Source organism: Montipora capricornis, chromosome 1 (assembly GCF_036669925.1).
Source record: "Montipora capricornis isolate CH-2021 chromosome 1, ASM3666992v2, whole genome shotgun sequence".
Lineage (NCBI taxonomy): Eukaryota > Metazoa > Cnidaria > Anthozoa > Scleractinia > Acroporidae > Montipora > Montipora capricornis.
Genome location: NC_090883.1, coordinates 38,305,667 through 38,330,666, shown reverse-complemented (window position 1 = coordinate 38,330,666; position 25,000 = coordinate 38,305,667). Strand labels below are relative to the sequence as shown.

Genomic DNA, 25,000 nt, shown 5'->3' with positions numbered 1-25,000 from the left:
ATGTTTAAGGAAAATGAAAGCCAGTAATAAAACTACATACTATACAAACCAACTGACTTCAAACTGTAGTTTAGATATAATAATTATTACTGAATATATAGTTTAATAACTGTCAGGTTTGATATACTAGACTATAAAGTATAATAAAACAACAAATTAAAACACTGAAGGCTGGTATTTCCAGTAAAAAGAAAATATAAATATTATAGAAAATAAGCCTAGCCAGGTTTTTTTTCCCATACTGTGTTTGTCAGCTTCAAAATTATGAACAGGTGTTTTTTCAAATGTGACTGAGGGATTCTCAGAAGATGTCTTGAGTGCTTTTTGCAGGAATGTGAGCCTTAAGGAGGCTCAAAAGGGTTTTCAGCTGAGTGTGTGTGCGCACATGCAAATTTTTAAAGCTGCTTGGGTCAGCTCATGATTCAAAATGAATCACCAGAAATAAACAAATGCCGCTAATTTTGCTAACCTTTCTTCTAATTCCTATCTATATATATTTATTAAAAACTGAACTATGGATATCACATTTCCAGCATTTTCATTGGCTTGCCAGACACAGGTTATCAGCTCATATACCTGCACTACCAAATATGGTCAATGAACACAGCAGCAAATACACAGTTTTGCGGCTCCGAGAAAAAATGGCCAAATAAATTCAACATAAAAGAGTTGTGATGTTGGGGTTTTTAATAAAACAATTATTCTACTCGGGCTTGCTGGATATGAAATGATCATATCCAGCGTGCCCTCGTAGAATAATTGTTAAATATATTTTTATATACGCAACATAGACAACTCCTACTGACAAAAACCATGAACATTCTACACAAACAGTTTAATGGTCACTTAAATCTGTTTGTGTTGGCCTGTAGCTCCACTCACGCGTGGACTTGAATGAGAGGGTGACGCATGCATGAATGCTGATCTCGTAACCCCTTATTTTTTCTGATTTTGCCACTTTACTCATTTATATCTCTGCTTCCGGGTGGTGAATTTTTTTCATTTTTTGCATGTTAGCTTAGATTGATTTAAAATGTTTGTCTTTCAAAATTAAAAAAAAAAACTGTGGGTGAAAAAAAAAGAGACATTTCAAAAAAACTGATTTTTCTGAAAAACTGGCCTACAGGTAGACTTTGTAAGTGCATGTCAAATGATGCTTAAGCTAGAATTTTTCCCAAGAGTTTTGTCCAAGATTGTGGCATTGACAGAATTCTGCAAAATACTATCACATAAATCATTGCAGGTCATATATTGCAAAGAAAAAATGAACGCAAATGTATAAACTGGGAAAACGCTAGGTTGTTTCATCCAGTACCCCTCTAGTTGTTTTGTGCAACTTTCAAAAATTATCTGTGGAAATCATTATAAATTGGTTATTTGTCCAAACTTATGTCTTAACAAAAACAATCCTGTAAAAAAAATCATGAAAAAGTGTACCAAAAAATTTATTTTGTTTATAGTTCAACTCTGGGAAAATATGAATGACTTCCCTTGCTTTTGTTGGCCTCAAAACAGATGTTTTAGTTTACCAACAATCATAAATTTTAATTTGTTAACAAGTAAAAATGTTTCAAGAAAAAAAAATCATCATGGAAATTTTGGCATGAAGTCTGGAAAATTTTTCGGATTAACTTTATTCCTGATTTTTGGACTTCGAGAAATTCCTTCTGACTAAAAAATCAGTTTGATATTTAAATATGCTAATATTGATTCAGCGGTCTTAAATATTTAATTTGCCTGTCTGTTGGTTTGGTTTCAGTGTACTGTAAATGTTGTCTAAATTTCTTGTTGATAAATGTTTTGATCATTGTTGATCGTGTGACTTGAATCCAAAACTTTTGGGTAAAACTGTTAAAAGAAAGATCAAGTCTGTTTCCTTTCACCTTAAAGGCAAATGTTAAATTATCATCTTCTGACTTTGTTTTGGTTTGTGGTACGTAAAACATGAAAGAAAGATTCTCACCAATATTTGAGCTTGACAATAATGGTAGTTCTTTTTCTCTCCACAAGTTGGTAAGTTGACCTTGTTTTTCAAAATGTTAGGTATACAGCTATTCATTAAATGTCAAATACAATTTTTCTAGTCCTGCAAAATAGTTAGGAGTTCCTGTTACCAAGGGACTGGCTTTCCCAGATGCAGGGCCTATTAGACTAGTACTTGCACATACCTGTTTTGAAAATTTCATTTTTCTTACCTTTATCTTTTTACATAAAATTTATAATTTTACAATTTAACATTCAGCCTTTTTTTTTTTAAGATTGCCGTCATATTATTTCCATAACAATAATAATGATAATGATAATGATTGTAATAATAATAATTATTATTGTTCCTGAAACCCTCTACACTACTGAGAAAGTCAATTTCCAACTTAAATACTTTTGTACATTCTCCAGTTCCTCGAAGCTGGCAATTTCAATTTTCTTTTCTGTAGAAGAACAAAAAGTCATGGATTGGAGGCACCTTTCGAAGAAGAGAATGCATCAAGATTGTTAAGGACAGCGAGAAAACTACTGATAGTGTGTAAGTTCAATGTTAATGAACCTGGCATCCACAGAATATTTCCTGCTCTTACATACATGCACAAATGATTAACTGAGTTGATTATCATTTGTCTGTCCTGTTGGAAACATCAATCTAAGATTTGTATTACAATTGGCTTTTGAGGGGTGATAATGCATTTCCAATAGTCCTTATTCATAAATGGCGGTCAATTTATAATTCTTTTGTCGAAGTGCAAATTAGCCTACCAAGCCTCCATACCATACAGTGAATTGAAAAGAATTCTTGCTTTAAAATGAGGCTTGGTAGGCTAATTTGCACGTGGACAAAAGAATTATAAATGTGACCGCCATTTATGAATAAGGTCTATTCTCTCAGTAAACTCAGGCAGCTCTCCCTTAGTTATCATAAAACATGCATCACAGATCATTTTCCAGTGACAAACTTGTGATTTCATGCCATCAGAGCAAATCATCTGAAGGTTTTGACTGTACTATTCAAGTTCAGTTTTTGCATACGGGAGTTGATTCATTGTGGACGTTACAATCAAGTTGGAACATTGTTAATTGTCTCACTGTTAAAATTGTCATTATCATAATTATTGAGCTCTAACATCACTGACAATAATGTCCTTAATTTATAATAATTATTTATAATAATTATTTTTAATAATAATAATAATAATAATAGTAATAATAATAATAATAATTATAATAATAATAACAATAACAATAACAATAATGGGAGGTCCTGTCATATATTTAAACATAGTTAATAGAGGGGAATGGTTATGAAACCCGACAAATTTCTTTGTTGTAGGTTTTTGTTCTCTTTTTGCCTTGACAGTGCACAAAACACAATAGGGAGCTTAAGCACGCGAGTTTTTGAGACGGGGGCGGCAACTGGAAGAGACAATTTTGCGTGCCAGGGCAGTGGTGTCTCCTTTTAAACTAATCATCTCTAGTGGAGAAAAAATACTCAGCAATGTAAATTTGATTGTGTTAAAACAAGTTAAAAGGGAAAACAGCTCACTTCCAGTTGCATACGGGAGTTGATTCATTGTGAACATTACAATCAAGTTGGAACATTGTTAATTGTCTCACTGTTAAAATTGTCATTATCATAATTATTGAGCTCTAACATCACTGACAATAATGTCCTTAATTTATAATAATTATTTATAATAATTATTTATAATAATAATAATAATAATAATAATAATAATTATCATAAATACGTGCAAGATCATTGCACTTTGTAAACATTGTAATCAGACTTCTGGTCTCATACTAAAAAGGGTTTGTTTTATGTTAGTGGCACTGTTTGCAAGTGTGGCAGAGCAAAATCAGCTCATGATGATAACATAGCAAGGGAGGACACTGGCAGTGATCAATGGACTCCAGAGAGGTGCACACGACAGCTTCCCACTGATGCTTATGGCGAGATTGATTTTCTGGGCCAAGGAAGGCAGACAAAAAGAGTTCCGGTTGGTCTTTTTAATTTTTGTAAATGTATTAAGGTGGCTCAACAGTTTCAATACTTTGAAGACACTCTCTTTAGAACGAATGACTCCACAACACTATCACTTAACAACCATATGAAACAACGCTTATTTTCAAAAAAAGACGTGGTCATTATTGTGTGACTGACTTGGGGTTGCTAAAATTACATTTACCCAAAAGTGACTAAGATGGGGTCTATAATTGGCCATAAAATCAACTATATAGGGGAAGGGGTTCTGAGAGGCCAGGGCACATACCCAGCAAAAAGTGACCCAAGTAACCCCCCCCCCCCCCCCCAGGCCCCAAATATGAATGAAATGAAGAATTTTTTTAATCAATGGTTACTAAGGAATACTTGGAAAAAAATCTGAGTGCTCCTTTGCTTGAGTCAATCCTACGACCTTCCGATTAGTAGCTGAGATTCGCTACCACTGAGCTTTAATAGTAGATCAAGACTTGTTTGTAGGAGCTGAGGCCATTAAACTTAACATTCATTAGGCAATTGTCTCATTGTAGTCACTTATGTCCTGAAATGCAAGGAATTAGACTGAAGCCCACTTTTGATTTATAAAATAATTAGGATAGTATGTGCACTCTCATTGGTCAATAGCTGTGTTTAGATAAGAGTATGTAAACATGGCTGTGACATCACACAACTTTTGATTGGTTATGTGTTGTCAGACGTGTGTTTTGATTGGCTGGTAGGAAATATGAGTGTGTATCAAGAAAATCTGTTTCACTTAATATTAAAAAAACTGCAGTTCCCTTCATTTCCCTTCTGGACACTCGGGGAGTTGGGAGAATTCAAGACAGTTGCGTTGAGGGTTTGCATAACTGTCTCAAATTCTCCCAACTCCCCCTTGTGTTTAGATGAAGAGCTCTATGTAAATACCGAAAAAGTCCTCTATTGCTTGAATCCAACACAAGTGTCCCTTTTAAGTCTTAAACCATTTCCTACCTATTTCTAGCAATAAGGTTAAGGTAAAGGTTAGTGTAATTTTTAGGTCACGGTAGAAGTGCAGCAGTTTGTCGATCTTACTTGAAGAGCAGCATTTGGAGGACACTTTGTGAGGCTTATTGAAATCCGCTCAGTATTTTTGATGACGAAGATTCATTTATTGACTTACACAAGCTTATTTCTAGTATTAAAGTAAAATCCTTGGCAACCAAAGTTTAAACTGATACTTAGAAACCTTCCCACGAACTTTCATATACCATAATTCAGTCTACAGTTCCTTCTCTCCTTCACAGACGATTTTCACTTATAAATAAATATGTTTAACAAGAAAAAAAACATATACTAATAGAAATTCTACATAAACTGAATAACCTTCACCAAGATTAGCAATAGTTATCTGCAGGCGAGTCCACCTGTAAATAATAATTATTTACAATCATTTCTTGAATTAGTAATTCAAGAAATAAACTTAAGATGTTGTTGATGTTGTTGTTGTTGTTGCTGTTGTTGTTGTTGTTGTTGTTGTTGTTGCATTTCTGGGAATATCTGGCTGTAGTCTGCCAGGGTCTAAATTGTTGAAATGGAACATAATCACAGGTTTCACTCCTGCAAAGAAGCACTGGGATTTTTTCCAAGTATCCCCAAGTCACTATCAATAAATAAATCTCTTCAATGTTATGAATGTCCTAGTTTTTATATTTATTTTGCAGTATGTTCGTTTATCCCATGACACTGACGTCCAGCTGATCCTGAAGCTGATGTTGGAGAGGTGGGATCTTGAAATTCCAAATCTGGTCATCTCTGTAACAGGAGGAGCCAAGAGTTTTGTCCTGAAACCCAGGTTAAAGGAAGTCTTCAGAAGAGGTCTGATCAAAGCTGCAAAGTCCACAAGTGCATGGATTATCACAGGTTTGTAATATTATTGTGATTATGCAGATTTATGGACCTCCTGGGAATCAAAAATTGCAGATGCCCTGATCCTTTCCAGAGAACATTAATGATAGCATTATTTGAAAACTTTGAGCTAGTCATCTCTGTTAATCTATACAGTTACCAAATCTTTTCCTGGGGCTTACCATTTTATGTACATTTATGGAGGCAGTGTGGCCCAGTGGTTAGGGTGCTTGCCTTGAGATCCGGAGATCTCGGGTTCAAGACCCGCTCTGACCACTCGTTGAATTTTATCCTGGTAGTCCCTAGTTCAACTTTCCAGCCGCACTTGTAAATAGCCAACTGGTTTGCCTTGAGCCAGTTGGGATTCTTAACAGTTGTTGTTGTTCTGTTCTGTCGTTTCGTTGTTTCATTGGCCCTGAAAAGCCCCTATTGGGAGTGGTCAATGAAGTATGTATTGTATTGTTACAGTATTGTATTTTAAATAGCTGGGAATCTTTTCTTTGATTGTTTTCTTTGCTACTGTTTTATTTTCTTTATTGTTTTACATGTTCCTTGTTATCTGTGAGTTTTTTAAACTGTAACATTGGCAATAAAGCAGAACCTCCCAAAAACACGAGATAGATAATTTGCATTCAATGAATTTAAATAAAAAAAAAGATGTCTTGTGTAATAAATTAAGGTGGAACAAACACTGGTGTAATGAAGCATGTTGGTGAAGCTGTGAAAGAACAAGAAATGACATTTGGAAGTGAAGACAAGGTCAATGTGATTGGAATTGCAACATGGGGAATTGTTGACAGAAAGGATTCTCTTATAGCTTCAAAGGTAATAAAAAAACTTAAAGGGGCTACATCATGTTATTTTTGGGTGTTTAATAGAAATCTTTACTTGCTCAGAAATTTAAAACTCAAAAATGGTCAATGTGGAATTCCTTTACTGATAAAATTATTGTTACATCACATACAAGATGATTCAGATAAAAAATCACCTTTATCCAGGTGTTTTTCCATAAACTTGAAACCAATGGGCTGATGTTTTTCAAGATTAGCCAAATGCAATCTGTTTCAATCTTGTCCATTTCTGTCCAACCATGCTTCTCTTTCTTTTTGCTGTATTTCGTTTATGTTGATCAAGTTATTGCAATGTGTCCTCCTACTTTTGGGCATTTTAAGTGTCATGAATTTTTTCTTGATATAGCCCCTTTCAGTTTGTTGTTAGTAAACATCTCTGCCCGAGAGGTTTTTTCACTATAGTAAGTAGTATCTGGTTATCCCTTCCAAAAATGCCAATATCTGTGAATTTCCAAATTTACTACTGGAACTGAGCAAACACTTTTGAACGTCAAGTGAAGCTATGATCCTTGCAGTTATGAATGCAATTTTTGCAACTGCATAAAGAAGCTGAAAAATTCAGGACTTCAACAGGGTTGGAACCCGTGATCTCGCAATACCGGTGCGACGCTCTAAGCAACTGAGCTATGAAGCCACTGACGTTAGGAGCTGGTCATTTGTGGGTTCTAATGTTCCCGTAAGGAATGAATCAACGATGAAATGATATATGAAATGGATCATATATGAAATGCAGATATGAAATCAAGTGATGCTATGATCCTTGCAGTTATGAATGCAATTTTTGCAATTGCATAAAGAAGCCTGAAAAATTCAGGACTTCATAGCTTCACTTGATTTCATATCTGCAGTTCATATATGATCCATTTCATATATCATTTCATTGTGATTCAGCACAGGACTGCAGACTTTGAACTTGTGTTTTACATACATATAAATAAGCTGCATTTACACACTGAAATTTTAAGATAGTGAGTAAAATTAATGTCACATTTCCCTAGATCCAACCCCCTGGGGTCCAGTCGGTCAGTTTGAATGTGAGTAAAGGCGGACCTTAAAAGCCAAAAACTTACACTCGAAGTAAACAGCTGTTGGATAAAAATTAAAGCTCAAAATCTTGCCAGTTAAGTGTGAGGCAATCACGCTCTCTTTCAAAATCTGAACAATTTGGTCATAGTAGCACTTTGTTTTACATGCAAAACGTGCGAGCAAGGATTTGTATAAATTATGAGGATTTTAATGCAACAAAATCCCTGAACAGTAGAGTTTGGTTTTTTTATCCTTTAAGGACCAGAATGGTCTGTACCCTGCTATGTATCGCATGGAAAATGTTCAAAAATCCAATGGAGCACTTTTGGATTCCAATCATTCGCATTTCTTGCTGGTGGATAATGGAACTGAAGGGAAGTATGGTGTGGAGATTGGTCTGCGATCAAGATTTGAGGAAGCAGTGATGAAAGTCAAAACTGACTCAAGATCTGCTGCAGGTAATTTATGGTACTGTATAATATGCTGCAAAACACATTTGAATAGAAATATTAAGGTAATTCCCTTGAAATTGTTCTACTATCAAACGTTTTTGGAAACTTGGCATAATTAACATTCATGATATGAACATTAAAAAAATGCAATCAAAAAATGGGGTCACCTTGCTTGTTTACGCGTCAGCAGGCTCGTAAAATGGGGTACTTTTACTGTTTTCGCATTAAAAATTCGAATCACCTTCATACAGAATTAAGTCTTCGTTACTTCAAAGACACAAAATTTTATTTTGAAAATAAAGCAGTTCTTTTCTTTACATAAGCAGTAATGCTTCATTTATGCCGACTTTGATTCCCTGGTTGTGGGAATAGTGCACTTTTTGGGACAGTTCCATGGTTAGCTTGAAGTCCTCGCCTTGGGTAACATACACCAAGTACGGAACTGTTTTCCAAAAAAAATTCATGTTCTACTATCAAACTTTATTTCTTTTTCAAATATGTTCTTTATTAGACTGTTCCTAGCAAATACCTGAAAAAAAAAATCGGGGGTCACCGTGCTCGTTTGAGAGAAAAGGAGCATTTGTTTCGCTATCGGGTTTAGTTTGAGCGAAATCTCTTACGTTTTGTATGCGCACGTGCTCATGTGCGCGCGATAATGAGCCAAAAATCGTGCTCAGTAGGAATGCGCAATGCAATACTAAGGAATTACCTTAAATGAACTGGGTTAACAAGTCAGGTTAATGGCATCATTACATCATTGTATGTACACACAAATACTGGGCTTTGGTTCTTTAATTATTGTCAGGCCTAGTCAACAGTCTTAGTTATACTGGTACCAATACCAACTTCAAAAGCAACCGACACCTGCTAAATCACTCATCAGTCAAGTCTTGAGCTTCATTGTCCAGCACACTTACAGACAACTTTTTTGTGAGTCCTAAAATAAATGAATAAATGAATAAATGAATAAATGAATAAATGAATAAATGAATAAATGAATAAATGAATAAATGAATAAATGAATAAATGAATAAATGAATAAATGAATAAATGAATAAATGAATAAATGAATAAATGAATAAATGAATAAATGAATAAATAAATCTATTGCAGCAACTCTTTCTTAATGGTGCTGGCATGATCAGTTGAGGGTTGCCCTTTGGCCATTTGTCGCAATAGCCCTTTCCACGGTTAGTTTTTCTCATTTGCATTACAATGTAATCTAACATGGGTGTGAGGCAATTTTGGGTTAAAACTAGAAAATAGCCCGAAATTGCCTCACATACACGCTAGAATACATTGTAATGCAAATAAGAAAAACTAACCGTGACAAGGGCTGTTGTTTGTGATGTGGCCTTTGCACAATCTGATCTTATAACTCTAGAATGACTAACGACACATAGGAGATAGGTGAACTGTCACTGAGGCTCATTGTGTTTTAGGGTTAGCGTTAGGGTTAGGGTTTCTAGTTTGAGCGCTGATCATGCTAAGTTTGGCCAACCATAGTTCCATTTGAAGAGAATGCCTTCGTGAACGTTGTTTGATCTGTCCGAACACTGTTTGTGTTGATCCAACGTAAGGCATAGATCGTTACACGGCATTGCAGTCTTTAGTGTTAAATGTTTACAATGTTATTATTAAAGTAAAGTTGACAGCTATTAAATATTCTTGACCTGAGGGAAGGTTGAAGTGACAAGTGGTTCTCTTTGCGAGAAACCAACACAGTAACGTCATTTTACCATAGTCATATATTTAGTACTTTTACTTGGCTGCGTCACAGGTTATATTAATTTTTGATGTCTTGTTTGCTGTGTGTTATAAACAGGATTAATGATGAACATTGTGGTCTTTTAGGTGCTATTGGTGTGCCTGTGGTGCTGTTGGTTCTGGAAGGTGGTCCCAACACTGTTCGTACCATGTGTGAACTCATAAAGAAGAAAATCCCAGCTGTGGTAGTGGAAGGAAGTGGTCGCGCAGCTGATGTCGTCGCCTATGCTTACAGCCACACTATTAAGAAATGGTAGGAATCAGCCGAGACATTGGCTTGTTTGTCCACATGTTTCTAGACCCGAAAATGGCCCATCACGCACAATTGCCACAATCTGGTGTCATTGATTATTCGCGGTGCATCCAGCAAACCAAATTGCAAGAACCTTTTCACGTCATGGACCAAAAACTTTGGGAGGGTAAAGAGACTGGAACATATGCTTGCATTTTTCAGCACTCGGCAAAGTCCCGTTGACTCGTAAGCCTTTCTGAAAAGAACAGGGGCACGGCTCTCGAAAGTCCTGAAACTTTGCGAGCCATTTTCGGATTTCACAATTCCCTCTGTATCTGAAGAATGGAGAGGATTTGAGTCGTCAAACTTTACAGTCAGTTTGCCTTTTGCTACCTTGAAAACGTGTTAAAAGATCAGCGTTCCTGAACAAGCGGTTGGCAGGTTCAAGAATGGCTTTTCGGGCCCGAAAAGTTTTCGGAACTTTCGAGAAACGGTCACCAGGTCAGACTACAACATGGGAACTCTTTTTCCTACTCTTTGCAAATATTGTGTGAAGATTCTGTATAGAGTGATTTCGCGTGACGTCACGGCGGCCATGTTGGTGTTTCTAAACAATGGAACGGTGGCCTTGTTGGTGTCCCCAACTAATCCTCCGGGAATTGAGCTCTATTATCATGCAAACGTTTTCTTTGTTTCAGTGGAAAAACAAGGTTACTGATCACGTGATTGAAAACACTCTGTATGTCGTGAACAATGGTTTACTGAATTTGCTATCTCATGCATGGTAATTCGATTAATTCAACTGTTTGACCCAGCTGACAAACAGACAGGGAAACTGGCCTCTTTACGTTCAGTAATGTTCACTTTTTGCTTAGATTTAATTTATCTCACTGAGTTAGGTGGCACTTTTTGCTTGAAATTCGGACGTGATGTGTCGCAAAGAGTATTAAAACTTCCCATGGATTTGTTTCTCATTTGTTCTGATGCTGCCCTTCAAGTTGCAAAGTCTGTTCAGGAAGTTGGGGTTGAAGTTAAGACTAATTAAAAGTGCTTTTTTGATTTTCCAGCGAAGGAAATTTCTCTATAAACACCATCGATCCAGCCTATATAGGCAAAGTCCAAGCCAAGGTGCAAGATGTGTTTCAATTTAAGAAAGCAGAAGATGTTAGCGCACATTACAAGATGATTGAGCAACTACTAGAAGACGAGAAAATGGTGAGTGAAGCGATGATAGCCATGGTTACAGCAAGTTTCAGTCGGGTGTCGTAACCAAAGTAATTACTTTGGCCAATCAAAAAGGACGGAGACAATCCAGTAAACCAATCAAAATTAAGTAATTGCATGTAGCCGACACAAAGCGCGGGAAAATGTGCACGCACGAGCCACGATTGGTTTTGGTTTTACTTCTGGTTGTTTGAAAAAGTGGCGCGAGAATTTGAACCAATCACTGAGTGAAGTAATGCAAAATCAAAGCAATTCGCTAATTAATTGAAAACCGCTTTATTTTACCTTCGGAAATTTTCGGAACATTTGGGAACAAAAGAAAAGAACGCCTCCCGCTTTTATGTCTCCGACAATTCGACGGTTCCCTTTTTTAAGAATTTTTCTCCGTTGCGATTTAAATTGAAATTTCTAGCTAAAATACCACTGCTGTATCGTTTCCTCCAAGAAGGTGCGTTGTTATTTTCACCACAGCTTACCGCCGGTCTTAAATCAGATAGAACGCACCAGCATGAGTCGTAGTACTCGGCACTCATTGAAACCTTCTCAAGAAGTACATGCTTGTATCCTCCAAACTTCGGCCCTATACGATTGTTACTTTCACACCCTTCTCCTTTGCTTTCTAAGCGACTGTCGGACGCATTTCAATAATCCTAGACTACAAGTAGTTCAAATATTTTTCTTTGTTAAATTAAGATTTGTAGCTAAAATATACTGCCAATTCCCGGCCACGCATCCTTGTCAATCTTTGAATAACTGCGACAAGGGCCCAAACTGGCTTCGTTACCTACATATAGCTTACATATGAATTACACAACTTTCCTCTACACGCTCGATCTTCAGCTCAAATGAGATATCTGAGCTGGTGTTGGGTATTTTTAGATCTCCATTTACAGGCTTGATGATGAAACCAACATATCCCAGGATATCGATCTTGCTATCTTAAAGGCTTTGTTGAAAGGTATGGTAAGGGTGTTTTTGTACTTCTCAAGTAATTGTGTTAGGTTTTAGTTGTAAACAGTCCTGTCGTGTTGCATACTAACTTGTTAATTTCTCTCTTCTCATACGTCATGTTGAAGGCAGCCAGTGAGTTAGCAGAAAGGCAGGTTTAGAGATTCAGGTCAAAGGTACTGTTAGGTAGTCGTATAACTCCCTTCGGGTCTCTTTTCTTCCTGTGCCCTGAAACGGGAGGAAGAGAGACTCTGGGAACCAGCTGGTATCGCCTGCGAGCAAAATCCCGACACGTCGGGCACGGTCGGGCGAGTGACTAAGCCATGCACGCGTGTCATCCCGCGAGATAGAGAGCTCATTCCAATCGTAACTGATTAGCATGTAATGTTAAGTGCATTGGTGTTGTGCTTCGTTCGGCGCACAATTGACGAGAATTTTTTTTGTCGATGGGGAGAAGTTTCCGTTTATTTCCAAACATAAAGTTTTCCAAGACTGTAGGTTAAGCGGGAGCCCATGACTAGGAACGAACAACTCCGATACTGAGCCACGGCATTTTTACAGACCGATCTATTTTTAGAATACCTTTTCCGCCAAAAAAACAAAGGCAGTTCCGGTTTGATGACACTATGATGTCAAATTGCGTTCTTGTGATTGGTTATCGGGCTCTTGCGGGAGTCTCGTTCGCACAAAATTCAATCCAAAAATAAATCAGTCTGTGAAAACGCCGTGACAGGAATATAGGGCTGTTGTTCGCTTCTTCATGATCTCCTAGTTAAGTAAAAAATGTTAACGCAAATTATGTTGATGCAAAGAAATGGATTTACTCAACCCAGATGATAAAGCCACTTCTGTTTCGCTTCCCCACCGACCTAGTATCACTGTTTCTTTAAAAACTTAATCCCTTTATAATTTTTTTATGCTCTTATTTGACAGCTAACAGTTCCAGTCCTTTGGCGCAGTTAAATTTAGCACTAGCCTGGAACAGAATAGATGTGGCCAAAAGCGAGATCTTTACGGATGAACGACACTGGGCGGTAATCTTGTCCCTTTATTTTATAGTCTATTTGCTCCCTACGGTTGCATGATTCATCAATTATGGAATTCATCGATATATCACGTGAAATTGTAGAGTTTTTCTTTTGAAATATTAGTTTTCGTACCATTCTCGTCACCAGAGCCTCGGATCTTATGTCTGCACATGACCCAAGGCTCTGGGAAACTCTACTTTTCTCTTGACGTAGGAGAGCATGCGCCGTAGGGTTCTTATAGCCCAAAGTTGGCTATCCTCGTCTAACATGAATACACCAATCAGAGACGCTTTTCATTGTTCTTCACGGAAACCAATGAGAAGACACTTTGTTTCAGGGTTTCCCAGAGCTCTACGCAAAAGAGAAGAGCTCTGGGGTCGAGATTGTTTTCATACAAAAAAACTTAATTAACGTCAAGGAAATTTCACAGTTAGTGTCGCTGTGAAAAACAGACGGAAGTGCATGGTGTAATTTCCTTTTCCAATAGGTATTTTCGAAACATCGTGCAACAGAACACTGAAGACGTTTGTTTCCAAGCAGCACTTAAAAAGTTCGGAATTTATTTGTTAAAATGCGACAGGAGTTAAGAATCTTGTATTTACAATGCCCATCCATTTACAGACTGTAAGATGTAAGAAAGCCGAATGCCTCAGGATCTCAAACCAATTTCCTTTTGCCACTTTTCAGACGGTAGACCTCGCTGATGCCATGCTGACGGCCTTACTAGATGACAAAGCAGAATTTGTGGAACTTTTCCTTCGGAATGGTTTAAGTATGAGAGACTTTCTGTCACCGCAGATCCTTTGTCAGTTGTATACTGGGGTAAGTTGTCCAACTGATAGAAAAAAAATTTAATGATAATCGGCAGTTTTCATGAATCCTTCTCTGGTTGAGTTTCTTTTATTTTTCTTTCCAGGTTCCGAGCAACAGTGTCATCAAGCCACTGTTACAACGTGAAATGGTTAGGAGACTTTCTTGTTATTAATTTAAAGGGACTATGTCACGTTATTTTAGGGTGTTTCTGGAAAATCTTTGGTTAATCACGAGTTTAAAACTCGAAAATTGAAATTTGGCATTCTTTTACTCATAAGATTATCGTTACATCACAAACAAGATGATTCTGAGCAAGAACGACCTTCATCCAGGCGACTTGCCATAAAGCATAAGTGGTTATTGCAATGTTTCATTCTACTTTTTGGACGTTTTGGTTGGTTGTCAATTACATCATTTTGCGTGACATAGCCCCCTTAAAAGAGTAAACTAATTTGCCATACTCTTTTCCAGGGCTTTCCTACGCCATGGGTAGGAAGGAAGTCTGGGGAACGAGGTTGTGAATTTGCGATTGCCTTTGTTTTTCGCATAACTGCGTTTTGTGATTGGCTTGAACCCTTAACACGTGGTTGGCACGGTGGTGAGAGCACTCGCCTTCTAGCAATGTGGCCTGGGTTCTATTTTTTTGACTCAACGTCATGTGTGAACGATTGACCGTATTTCGGAATAGGATTACGTGGAATAAAAGTAAAAAATCCTTGGTTTTTACAGAGATTCACATTGCAATTGTCAGATACCTGCTAAAATGCTATTCTAAACATATCTTTATTATCCTTATTGCTTCAAAATGCCAGACATAACGTTCTAAATTATCACTCCACGTATTCTTATTCCGAAATAGGGTCAATCGAACGCACCACCGTTAGTTAGCCTGCGCTAACTGGAGGGAGGCGCGGAGAACGGGGACGATTTCACAGCACTCCTCCCCATTCTCCGCGCGTTATATGCCTCCCGCACCAACAATCCCTCCAGCTACACAGGCTATTTAACAATTAGACCCTTCACCCGCAAGGGCCACGGGTCAATAGCCCATGAGGCGAAGCCGAATGGGCTATTGACCCGTGGCGTTTGAGGGCGAAGGGTCTAATTGTTTTAGTATCACGTCGGACAGAAAAGTCAATAATAAAGTTAGCAAATGCAAGTTGAAGAAATCTTTATTTGGGAATAAAAGTGAAAGAAAGCGTCACGCTTTTCGCTACTCGAGGACTATTACTAAAAATAGTCCTCTAGTAGCGTAGCCAATCAAAATGCAGGATTTGCATTGGGTCCACTAGTTGGGTGATACTAATATTGTTTAGCTTTCTTGTTCTCTGCTTTTCTCTTAGAGGTGTTTCTTCTCTTACTCCCCTTTTCTCCTCTTAGAAAAAAACCAATATTGATTTAATCTGCTTTTGCTTCATGTGATTGGATACATTTGATTTGCAGTTTTCTTGAGTAACACAGCACTGCTGCTCAGCTAGACAAACTAGCGGCTAAAATACATATAGTTCTCAGTTATTATAAAATGTGGAAATTGTTTTTTTTTTCTTACTTTTAAAGTTGATCTGATCGGTCTGAAATGCGGTGTGCGAATGTGTGGCCAGTTTGCTATTTGAAAACTAATGGAAACTATAGGTTATTTTTTGTTTTTCGATAACACAACTCTAAGGGTTATTTTACTGTGTCGCAGACCAAAAAGAATGTGAGAGAATTGACCTTGAACATAGTTGGTGAAGTGATAGAGAAACTCATGGGAGATTCATATCACAGTGTTTATCTACGAGATGCTCGCTACCTTGCAACCCACAAAAAAATGAGTGCTGAAGTTTTAGTGAGAGGTAAGTCATTGAAAAATTAACTCACACTCAGATATTGACTCGTTTTTAATGACCCTCTGAAGAAGCGAAATCCCATTCCTCACAGAAATGACTTATGACTATCACGAGGTTGGTGCGTTTCGATTTGTCGTGTAATACTGAAACGTCAAGTTGATTATGTCTTAAATTTGTTTGCAATTTCCTTCGTCTGGCCGGGCGCGATTAATTGCAAATGTCGTAGAATGTGGAATGTAAATTTCCCACTCAACCACAAGGTGTTGCTTCGAAACTCTTTGGTTTAAATTTGCTGTCATGCTATGAGATTAAAAGTGAACAACAAAATTCCTTCTTTGGTTTTTCAATTGTTGTTCCTGTGATTTTTTTCAGCACACTCTAAGCGTAGTTTCGATCCACTTCCAAGACCATATCGTGACGTATTTATCTGGGCGGTGCTTAGCAACCGAATGGCAATGGCTAAAGTGATGTGGATCAATGGGCGAGAGCAAGTCGCATGCGCATTGATGGCAACGAGGCTACTCAAATCTATGGCGGCAAAATCGGCAGCTGATGACACCATCACAGATATCAGTATAGAATTGCTTGAAAATGCAGAGTAAGACAGCAACATGTTCCTTTTTGTACCTAACATATAACAATCAGAATAATAACAACTATAAATAAGTATTAAAGATAAAGAAACTGACCCCCTGAAATAATTATATAGAGTTGAAAATGCCTGGAGGGTCAAGTATTAAGAATTAAGTTGTTGCTGAAAAAATCAGGCAGAAAAGATTAGTGCATGATAATACTTATCACACATCAAGTTCGTAAGAATGGAAGGTGAGGGATTAGTCCAGGGTTTAGAGCCCTCGTTCTCGAGCTTGACCTCCAGACTTGGCATCTTGCTTGGATGCAGTTTATTGATTCGCAACTCTGCTTTTAGAGATTTAACTTATGTTTCTTCGTTCTTTTTCGATTTCCCATAAAAAAAACAGGAGTTGATTTGTAGAGTATGCAGTTTTGTGGTTATTACATATGGCTAATTAGTGTTGCTTTTGTTTCACCACGCAGCGATTTTGAGGAACATGCCATAGGTGTACTCCAAGAATGTTACGAAGAAAACGAATCTCTATCCCAGACCCTCCTGGTAAAGGAATTCGATTCTTTTGGTCATTTGACAGCACTTGACTTGGCTGTAATGGCAGAGGATCAAAACTTCATTTCGCATGTCAGCTGCCAAGTGTTACTTACACGACTCTGGATGGGAGCAATGGCTATGAATACGCAATGGTGGAAGGTAAGTAAATGGTGTCTTAGAGCGAATAGGGGAGTTGGTTGGGTAGTTTTGTGTGGTACCTTTTAGGGGTAAGGCTCTGCCAATGTCGCATTGGTGATTGGGTGGGGTCAAGAAGCAGTTATTACGATGGTTTTTGAAAGAATTGGGTCATCGAACAATGGGCGGGGAAGGAAGGAATCTAAACCCTAAACACAATAGAGTTACGCGTGTTAACGCATAATGTTTGACTTCCAGATCATCATCTGCATGTTTGTACCATTTCTTATTTTCCCATTCATCTACTTTGTCCCGGATGAGTATCACGAGCGTGAAGCTGCAGCGCGCATGTCGCAAAAGAGTTTGAAAAACCGAAGCATGAGAAGCGTAAGAGAAAAGGGAGTCGAGGCGTCAGTGCAGCTCAAGAGCATGGAAACTGCGAATGGAAATATCAACACTGACGAGGAAGACGAAGAAGATGCTGGCAAAGATTACGAAGATGTTTTGCACTATCTTCCAGGTGAGCTCTTGTTTTAACAGAATTACGGCCTCTTGCGCGGCGCTGGCATTGGTCGCCATCATCATAGCCCTTTTTGCAGATACGGCGGCCATTTTGATTTCTATTGTTTCAGAAGACATTATGGGATGCTCGGTGGGCAAATTAATATGTTCTTGCCCCCTGGGCATCCCATAATAGCTATTTCAAACAATAGAAATCAAAATGGCCGCCGTATCTATCTGCAAAAAGGTCTATTACTACTGTATCATCATCGCCACATTTTCCTCAACCTTGTTAACAGCAGCAGCAGCAGCAGCAGCAACAATAACAACAACAACAACAACAACAACAGCAAGGTCATTACGAAAGTGAGAAGTGATTTTCTCACTTATCTGGACAATTTAAGCTATTGTTTCCACCTGAACGATTCAGTCGGCTTCAACGAGATTCGAACCCGACCTCTGCGATGCCGGTGCAATGCTCTTCCAACTGAGCTGTAGAGCGAATGCATCTATAGATGGTGGCCAAAAATGTATTCTTTGGTTTATGTACTAATTAGACTCACTAGCCTCGCTCTTAAGACAAAATGATATTTTTTTGGCCGTTATTTATGCAGCTAGGCGGTCTGTGAAGCCAACTCAGTTGGGAGCAAGTCAATTTGTTGGGCGTATGTGTTCCCGTGAAGGACTCCATGCATGAATGATGAAATAAATGTAAATTTGAAGTGCGAGTTATACACGAAAGTGAGAGGTGATCCTTGCACTTAGAGCGGTTTTCAATTGAGTGTTGAAAGTAATTAGCGAATTGCTTTGGTTTTGCATTACTTCACCCAGTGATTGGTTCAAATTTCTCGCGCCATTTTGTCAACCAGTCAGAAGTGAAACCGAAACCAATCGTGGCTCGCGAGTGCACATTTTCCCGCGCTTTGCGTCGGCTACGTGTAATTACTTCGTGTTTTGATTGGTTTACTGGATTGTCTTCGTCCTTTTTGATTGGCCAAAGTAATTACTTTGGTTTTGGTTTTACGACACTCGATTGAACTTACTCTATCTGGACAATTTAAGCAATTGTCAGTTGCCTCCCTTGTTGCTTAAATTGTCCAGGTAAGTGCGAAGATCACTTCTCACTTTCGCTTATAACCCAAGTGCTAGTAATTTTTTTTACAATTTTCTCTACTTTCAGAGCTTCATGACGATCAGACCATGGAGGCCATGATGAGATCGAAAGAATTGACTGTTTATGATCGCGTATCCTCATTTTATTCCGCCCCCTTTACCAAGTTTATGGGAAATTTGGTAATTCATTTTGTTTTTACTATTGTTTGAATTATCGCATTGGCGTTCATAAATCCAAGTCCCACTAAAAGGCAATATAAAGACGTATAAGCCCCGAAAAGTAAAATCTTTGACATCTTTCAGTTATTTCTAAGGCTGAGGTTTACGCTTTCTTCATCTGTAATCGCTTTGAGGTCAACTTTTAATCAATACAGCAGCAGATCCAGAAGGAAAAAGATAACTCCAGCTTTGAGAGGCTGACTTCAACTAACTTTGTTACTTTCTGTTTTAGGCGATCTGCTATGTGAGTAGTCCATGAATAAATGCCTGTTACCTGTTGCCTATCTTCTTCGTGCCATATGGCACATAAGGCCTCAACACAATCCCGCCAACCATCTCTGTCAGCCGCTGCCATTTTTACCTCACTCCAGTTCTTCCATCCCGCTTTTTCTCTTTCTGTCTCTGCCGTCCTTCTCCATCTTGTCCTTGGTCTTCCCCGTTTTCGCCGCCTCTCTGGGGCTCTCTCTGATGTGGGCGATGAATTTCCATCTTCTCCTTCGCACGTCCTCACTGAGTTTTTCTATCTCAGCCATCTTCAGGACTTCTTCATTTGTAATTCTTTCCTGCCAACGTATCTTAAATATCCGTCTAAGACATCTGTTGGAAGACATCGATTTTATCGATGAATAAATACACAGCAGTAAAAAGCAAATTGGATTTTGACCTACTGTTCGCATGTTTTTCAAAGGGGGACAAAGCCTAAATTTTTGCTCTCTGGTATTCAGATCGGGAATTTTCGAGGGGTAATACAATTTAGTAATAACCACACCTCTGCACCAATTTCACTTACTTTTTTACAGTTAAATAACGTTTGCCGTTTCACACACTTCCAGGTGTCTTACTTGATGTTTATCCTGCTATATGGCTACGTCATCACAATGTTCTTCCCTCGGTTTGACTCGTCACAGACCCTTGGCGGCCTGAGTGTAGTGGAAGTAATCTTGTATTTCTGGATCTTTTCGATCATCGCAGAAGAGATAAGACAGGTCAGTATTCTTAAGAAGGAAGTTTCTTGTGTGTTAGATTATAGATAGAACGAGGTTCAATCGAGTGTCGTAAACCCCAAACCAAAGTAATTTCTTTGGCCATTCAAGAAGGACGGAGACAATCCAGTAAACCAATCAAAACTCAAAGTAATTACACGTAGCCGACACAAAGCGCGGGAAAAAGTGCACGCGCGAGCCACGACTGGTTTTGGATTCACTTCTGATTGGTTGAAAAAGTGGCACGAGAACTTTGAACCAATCACTGAGTGAAGTATAAATGCAAAACCAAAGCAATTCGCTAATTACTTTCGACACTCAATTGAAAACCTCTCTAATGTGGACGTACTGTGATTTCTCGCGTAATGTAATTTCTAAAAAAGACAAAACTTGTATGATGTCCAAAAAAATTGTTTGAAATGGAAATTAAATCGGCGAACAGTGAACAAACCTTGAAAAAGCACAAACTCGTGGGACATCTTGGCCCTGTAGAAAAACTTAAAAGGACAGGTTATTTAAAGGAAGTCTCGCCTTATCCACCGTGAGGGTTCCATCGTCTTTCTTTAGAAATCATTTCCTCGATTTGTTTTTTTTTTCTCCAGCTACTTTTTAAAGTAACCTCCAGTACGCGTACGTTAGATCAAATAGATTAGTTATCCAAACACTTTTTTGGTCACAAAGCGCGCAATATGGGAAGTACACTACTTTGCACGTTGTGCGCAAATATTTATGAGAGGTTTTTTTAAAATCCGTTTCTTCGCAGTTGGCAGCTCAACAGCCCAAGAATTTTGGTGATAAGTTCAGTGTTTACTTCAGTGACACTTGGAATCTTGTGGATGCCTTCTCGCTACTAGCCTTTGTGGTGGCTGCATTTTTGAGATTCTTTGATTCAACATACGAAGCTGCTCGAATCATTCTTTCATTGAATATCATCGTGTTCATTGTGAGGTCACTACAGATATTCTCAGTCAACAGACAGCTTGGTCCCAAATTGGTCATGATCAGAAAAATGGTGAGATTTTAAGTTTTGACCTTAGGAGAATTCCTATTCTACTCTCTTTTACGCGTTTCCGCGGCCGCAAAACTAACAAGCAGTGCGCAGTTTTCTTTTAGCCTGAGATGCAAGCCACTGAGTCGGTAGCCTCAACTCCATTCACAGCCCAGTGCGGAGTTTTCGCACGTAGCACACCATTGTAAATGACTTATTCAGTGAGGTTACAATGCATCTCGGTAAAAGGCGTGGTGCCTTAGGCAACATGCAAATGATTTATCAATCAACCGTGGACACAACCGAGAACTCTGTGATAGTTTGTTCAATAAAAAAAGCCCCTTATGGCAATGTGTCCGTAATATGTCATAAAATGTTATCTGTCGTTCTTTATTTTCATCCCCAGTCTCTTTTTTTTTCGCGCTAGAAATGTCTTTTCGTGCTTCCGTCTCTGTGCTGCTGTTCGTTGATCACCATCTTGGATAAGTAATCAGTCGTGCTTGAATGAATTCGAACAAAGGCAGTGTGTAAAGTGCCCCCTTTTATACTGCGTCTTCACGTTTATTAGTTTTTTTTTTTTCATTTTTAGCTTGAAGATCTAAAACAGTTTGTGATCATTCTGCTTGTTTTCGTCATCGCTTACGGAATCGCACTGCAGGCAGTGTCGTTCCCAGGCCCTGGGAAATTTGCTAAGAGCTTTGGAGAGGTTCTGCGCGGAATTGTTGATATACCTTACTGGCAGATGTACGGAGAGCTGTTTCTTGAGGAGATATCAGGTAACGGGCCTTATTATGTTGAATTTGTTAGGTGATTTCATTTTTCTTTTCCTCTGGTTATGGCGTTAACCTGTATTTAAGTACCACCACTCATGATCATAAATTCACTTTTCTTTTTTTTCAAATTTTGAATTTTTTCTAAAGGCTAACCTTCGCCCAAAAGTCATTGCGGTCGTTTGTTTTTGTTTTTAAAATGACGACTTGTCCAAATACGTGATGTGATTGACTAAAGGAACTCAGGCGAATCACGCGGGAAACAACACGTCAGATATTAAGGTAATTTCGTGTTACACGAAATTCAGTCACGGTGCGCAATGACTTTTGGGCGAATGTGGGCCTGTAAAACCCTACTGGAAAAAGTTGCAGATACCATGTAGGTTTTAACAGCCTCTAATTTCCGTGGACCGGTAAAGGATAAAACATCTTTGTGTTTAGGATTAGGCTTCATTGTTTTCGTAGTGTACACTTTTTGTGCCAATTGTTTTGTGGACCAATCATAGAAGCCGTTGAAATAGCTACTTCCTCACCCAAATTTTGAGCTTTAATTTCGATCAAGAGTTTTGGCTTTTGGATTTTATGGCACGTCATTACTCAAGTTCAAAACTGACCCAGGGGCCCTAGAGACTTAGATTGAAGACGGAATGAAGTTAAGTATTCGCTCGATTTAAGAGTGCAGCATATTAACTAAGCAAGATAAGAGTTCAAATGTCTGAGAGCGTGAAACTCCAGTGCTGCAAGCTACATCAGTCTTGTGTATACACATTTCATTCCTCGAGGATTGAGAGTTTGAGGCCAATTTTTTTTTCCTTCGACCTCACTATCTCAGGATTTGAAAGTTAGTAAGGGAGGATCGTTCAACTTGAAATAACAATCTTCTGCCTGAAACGAAGGCTCAAAATCTTGCAGGTACAATGATAGACAAGCACTGTTTAAATATGGAGAAAAAGGAAAATATTTTTCTATCGAGGTAACGCTTACTGATTTCCTTTCTTTAGGTCAAAAGCCAGACGAATATGGTGAAGTTCATCCCACAGCACGGTGGCTATCACAAGCCTTGCTGGCGGGTTACATGTTGTTCACAAATATTCTTCTACTTAATCTCCTTATCGCAATTTTCAGGTGATTATAATTCTCATTCTACTACTCTATTCTACTCTAAATTGTCTTTTCGACGATAAGATGCCACAATGTTCTTCAAGCAAATTTAAAGGGGTTATGTCACGTTATTTTAAAGTGTTTAAGAAAATCTTTAGTCCCCCATCATTCACGTTCAAGACTGAGCGATTGGGCCTGAGAGGGTTGGAGCGTAAAATTGCAGCGTGTAAACGCAGCTTATTATACATGCAAAACACGAGTTTAAAAGTCTGCAACCTCAAATTTCTTTTGACTTTCACATTAACTATCAAATGAAACTCTTCCGAGCTTCGTTATCGAAGAAAGGAGAAGTAAGCACCCGCATATTAGAACAAGTGGATTAAGAACATCGGGCTGAAATTTGGCCAATAAAGCATCATATAAATAAGAACAAATTCAACTTGATAAATAAAACATGTTCTTAATACAAAGTGAAAGGGTATAGGATAAGGAAACAATACAGTACAGTAACTTACATCAAAGTACTGTGGTGTTCAGGACCATAACAAACTATAAAACCTATTACAAAACAGTATTAAACCTCTACTAATATATAATTTGAAGTATTTCTGAAACCAATTTTAAGAACATTTTGAGAACATTTTCAGGCTGATTTCTCACTAAGCACCCCTCAAATAAGAACACGATCAGCCTTAAACCTGGAAAAAGTGTTCTTATATGCGGTTGTTTACTGTATGGCAAAAATTTCAGTCCGCTTACCGAGATGCCTGTTGGAAAAACTGAGATCTCGAGAACCTAGCCAGGTCGCCCTCTCATATGAACACATCGACATTTTTACAAAGGATTTTGAGGCAAGGCGAGATCTCTTAAACCGGGCCAGCCCGTTTAACTGGGCTCATATCATATGAAGAATGGGGATAGATCGCATTCTCCCTTCGGTGTAGAGAGAGAGCGGGTCGGCTGACTGAGATGGAGAGCGGCTCGGCTGACTGAGATGGGACCGCTAGCAGTCTAGGACAAGGAAAGCCGTTTTTGTGGCTATTTGTTTCAATTTAGTCAAGGTCGTATTTTGCCCTCTTCCTTTGCAGTTACACCTTTGAACGAGTGCAAGAAGACTCGGATAAAGTTTGGAAATTCCAGCGCTATGAGCTAATTGCAGAGTATCACGGGAGACCTTTGTTTTTCCCGCCATTAATCTTCATTTCACATATCCTGTTGTTTGTGCGTTGGATTTGGCAGCTGTGTCGCTGTGGAAACCCGCCAGCTGGCAGTTCTATGAGTGAGTTCCTCGGCAAAGAAATGTTCCAAAAATGGCGATCACAACTCGTAAAGTCATGTGACTAAAACTGAAATTAGGCAGCGTGGACATTATGGGTGCTTTACAATTCAGCCAAAAATTTAAAATGTTTAAATGTTAAATGGAACGATCATTTTCCTGAAAAAATCACATTTTTCAAACGGATTTTCCGCTCGGAACAAAATTTTCGGATACTCCTTTGCCATTATACTGATTCTTCCGTTTCTAGGCCCTATTTCGTGCGAAATGGTACTTTATAATGGTTAATGCGATCTCGTCTGGTTGGACGGTATACTTGGAAAATTGCTTCCCGTTATGGAACTGTCCAACCGGAATTTTACAATAAATGGTGCTGAAGCACCGTATGTACCACCCCACCCGAATTTTACAACAAATTGTAAGCACCCTATGTACTCTACATGCGGGTTACTTTTTCCCAAGCAATCTTACAGTATACTGTTTTTTCAAGTGATGTCTTGGATGGCGAAACGTGAATTATTAATTGGAGAACAAACAAACAAACAAACGTTTGAAGGACTGGGAATTGTATCGGGACAAGTTCTTTGTTGACATCTGGTCTGGTGCTATGCAAGGAGAAGAGCACTCGAGTCCAAAAATGTAATTAAAATGTAATTAACTGAGATGCAAGCCCAATTTTGATATCTAACACGAAGTGTCCCTTCACTTCTAAGCATACCCTACCTATTATATTTCACAGACTCCATTCAAAATATGAGACAACA

The 25,000-nt window shown here is 38.4% G+C and overlaps 1 protein-coding gene across 5 annotated transcripts in view; it reads left to right on the top strand.

Moving 5' to 3' along the window:
• Positions 1 to 25,000, top strand: part of LOC138042251 (transient receptor potential cation channel subfamily M member-like 2) — a 41,796-nt gene that overhangs the window by 6,997 nt on the left and 9,799 nt on the right. For all 5 annotated transcript variants that reach the window (XM_068888077.1, XM_068888099.1, XM_068888078.1 and 2 more), the window contains 21 exons: positions 2,436 to 2,524; positions 3,818 to 3,989; positions 5,674 to 5,872; positions 6,537 to 6,682; positions 7,994 to 8,192; positions 10,041 to 10,206; positions 11,253 to 11,400; positions 12,289 to 12,367; positions 13,291 to 13,391; positions 14,073 to 14,207; positions 14,302 to 14,346; positions 15,886 to 16,033; positions 16,400 to 16,625; positions 17,084 to 17,309; positions 17,544 to 17,805; positions 18,967 to 19,079; positions 19,952 to 20,104; positions 20,865 to 21,113; positions 21,679 to 21,865; positions 22,861 to 22,984; positions 24,049 to 24,239. In XM_068888077.1, the coding sequence (XP_068744178.1) occupies positions 2,436 to 2,524; positions 3,818 to 3,989; positions 5,674 to 5,872; positions 6,537 to 6,682; positions 7,994 to 8,192; positions 10,041 to 10,206; positions 11,253 to 11,400; positions 12,289 to 12,367; positions 13,291 to 13,391; positions 14,073 to 14,207; positions 14,302 to 14,346; positions 15,886 to 16,033; positions 16,400 to 16,625; positions 17,084 to 17,309; positions 17,544 to 17,805; positions 18,967 to 19,079; positions 19,952 to 20,104; positions 20,865 to 21,113; positions 21,679 to 21,865; positions 22,861 to 22,984; positions 24,049 to 24,239 (3,358 nt within the window). The remainder of the gene's footprint in view (positions 1 to 2,435; positions 2,525 to 3,817; positions 3,990 to 5,673; positions 5,873 to 6,536; positions 6,683 to 7,993; positions 8,193 to 10,040; positions 10,207 to 11,252; positions 11,401 to 12,288; positions 12,368 to 13,290; positions 13,392 to 14,072; positions 14,208 to 14,301; positions 14,347 to 15,885; positions 16,034 to 16,399; positions 16,626 to 17,083; positions 17,310 to 17,543; positions 17,806 to 18,966; positions 19,080 to 19,951; positions 20,105 to 20,864; positions 21,114 to 21,678; positions 21,866 to 22,860; positions 22,985 to 24,048; positions 24,240 to 25,000) is intronic.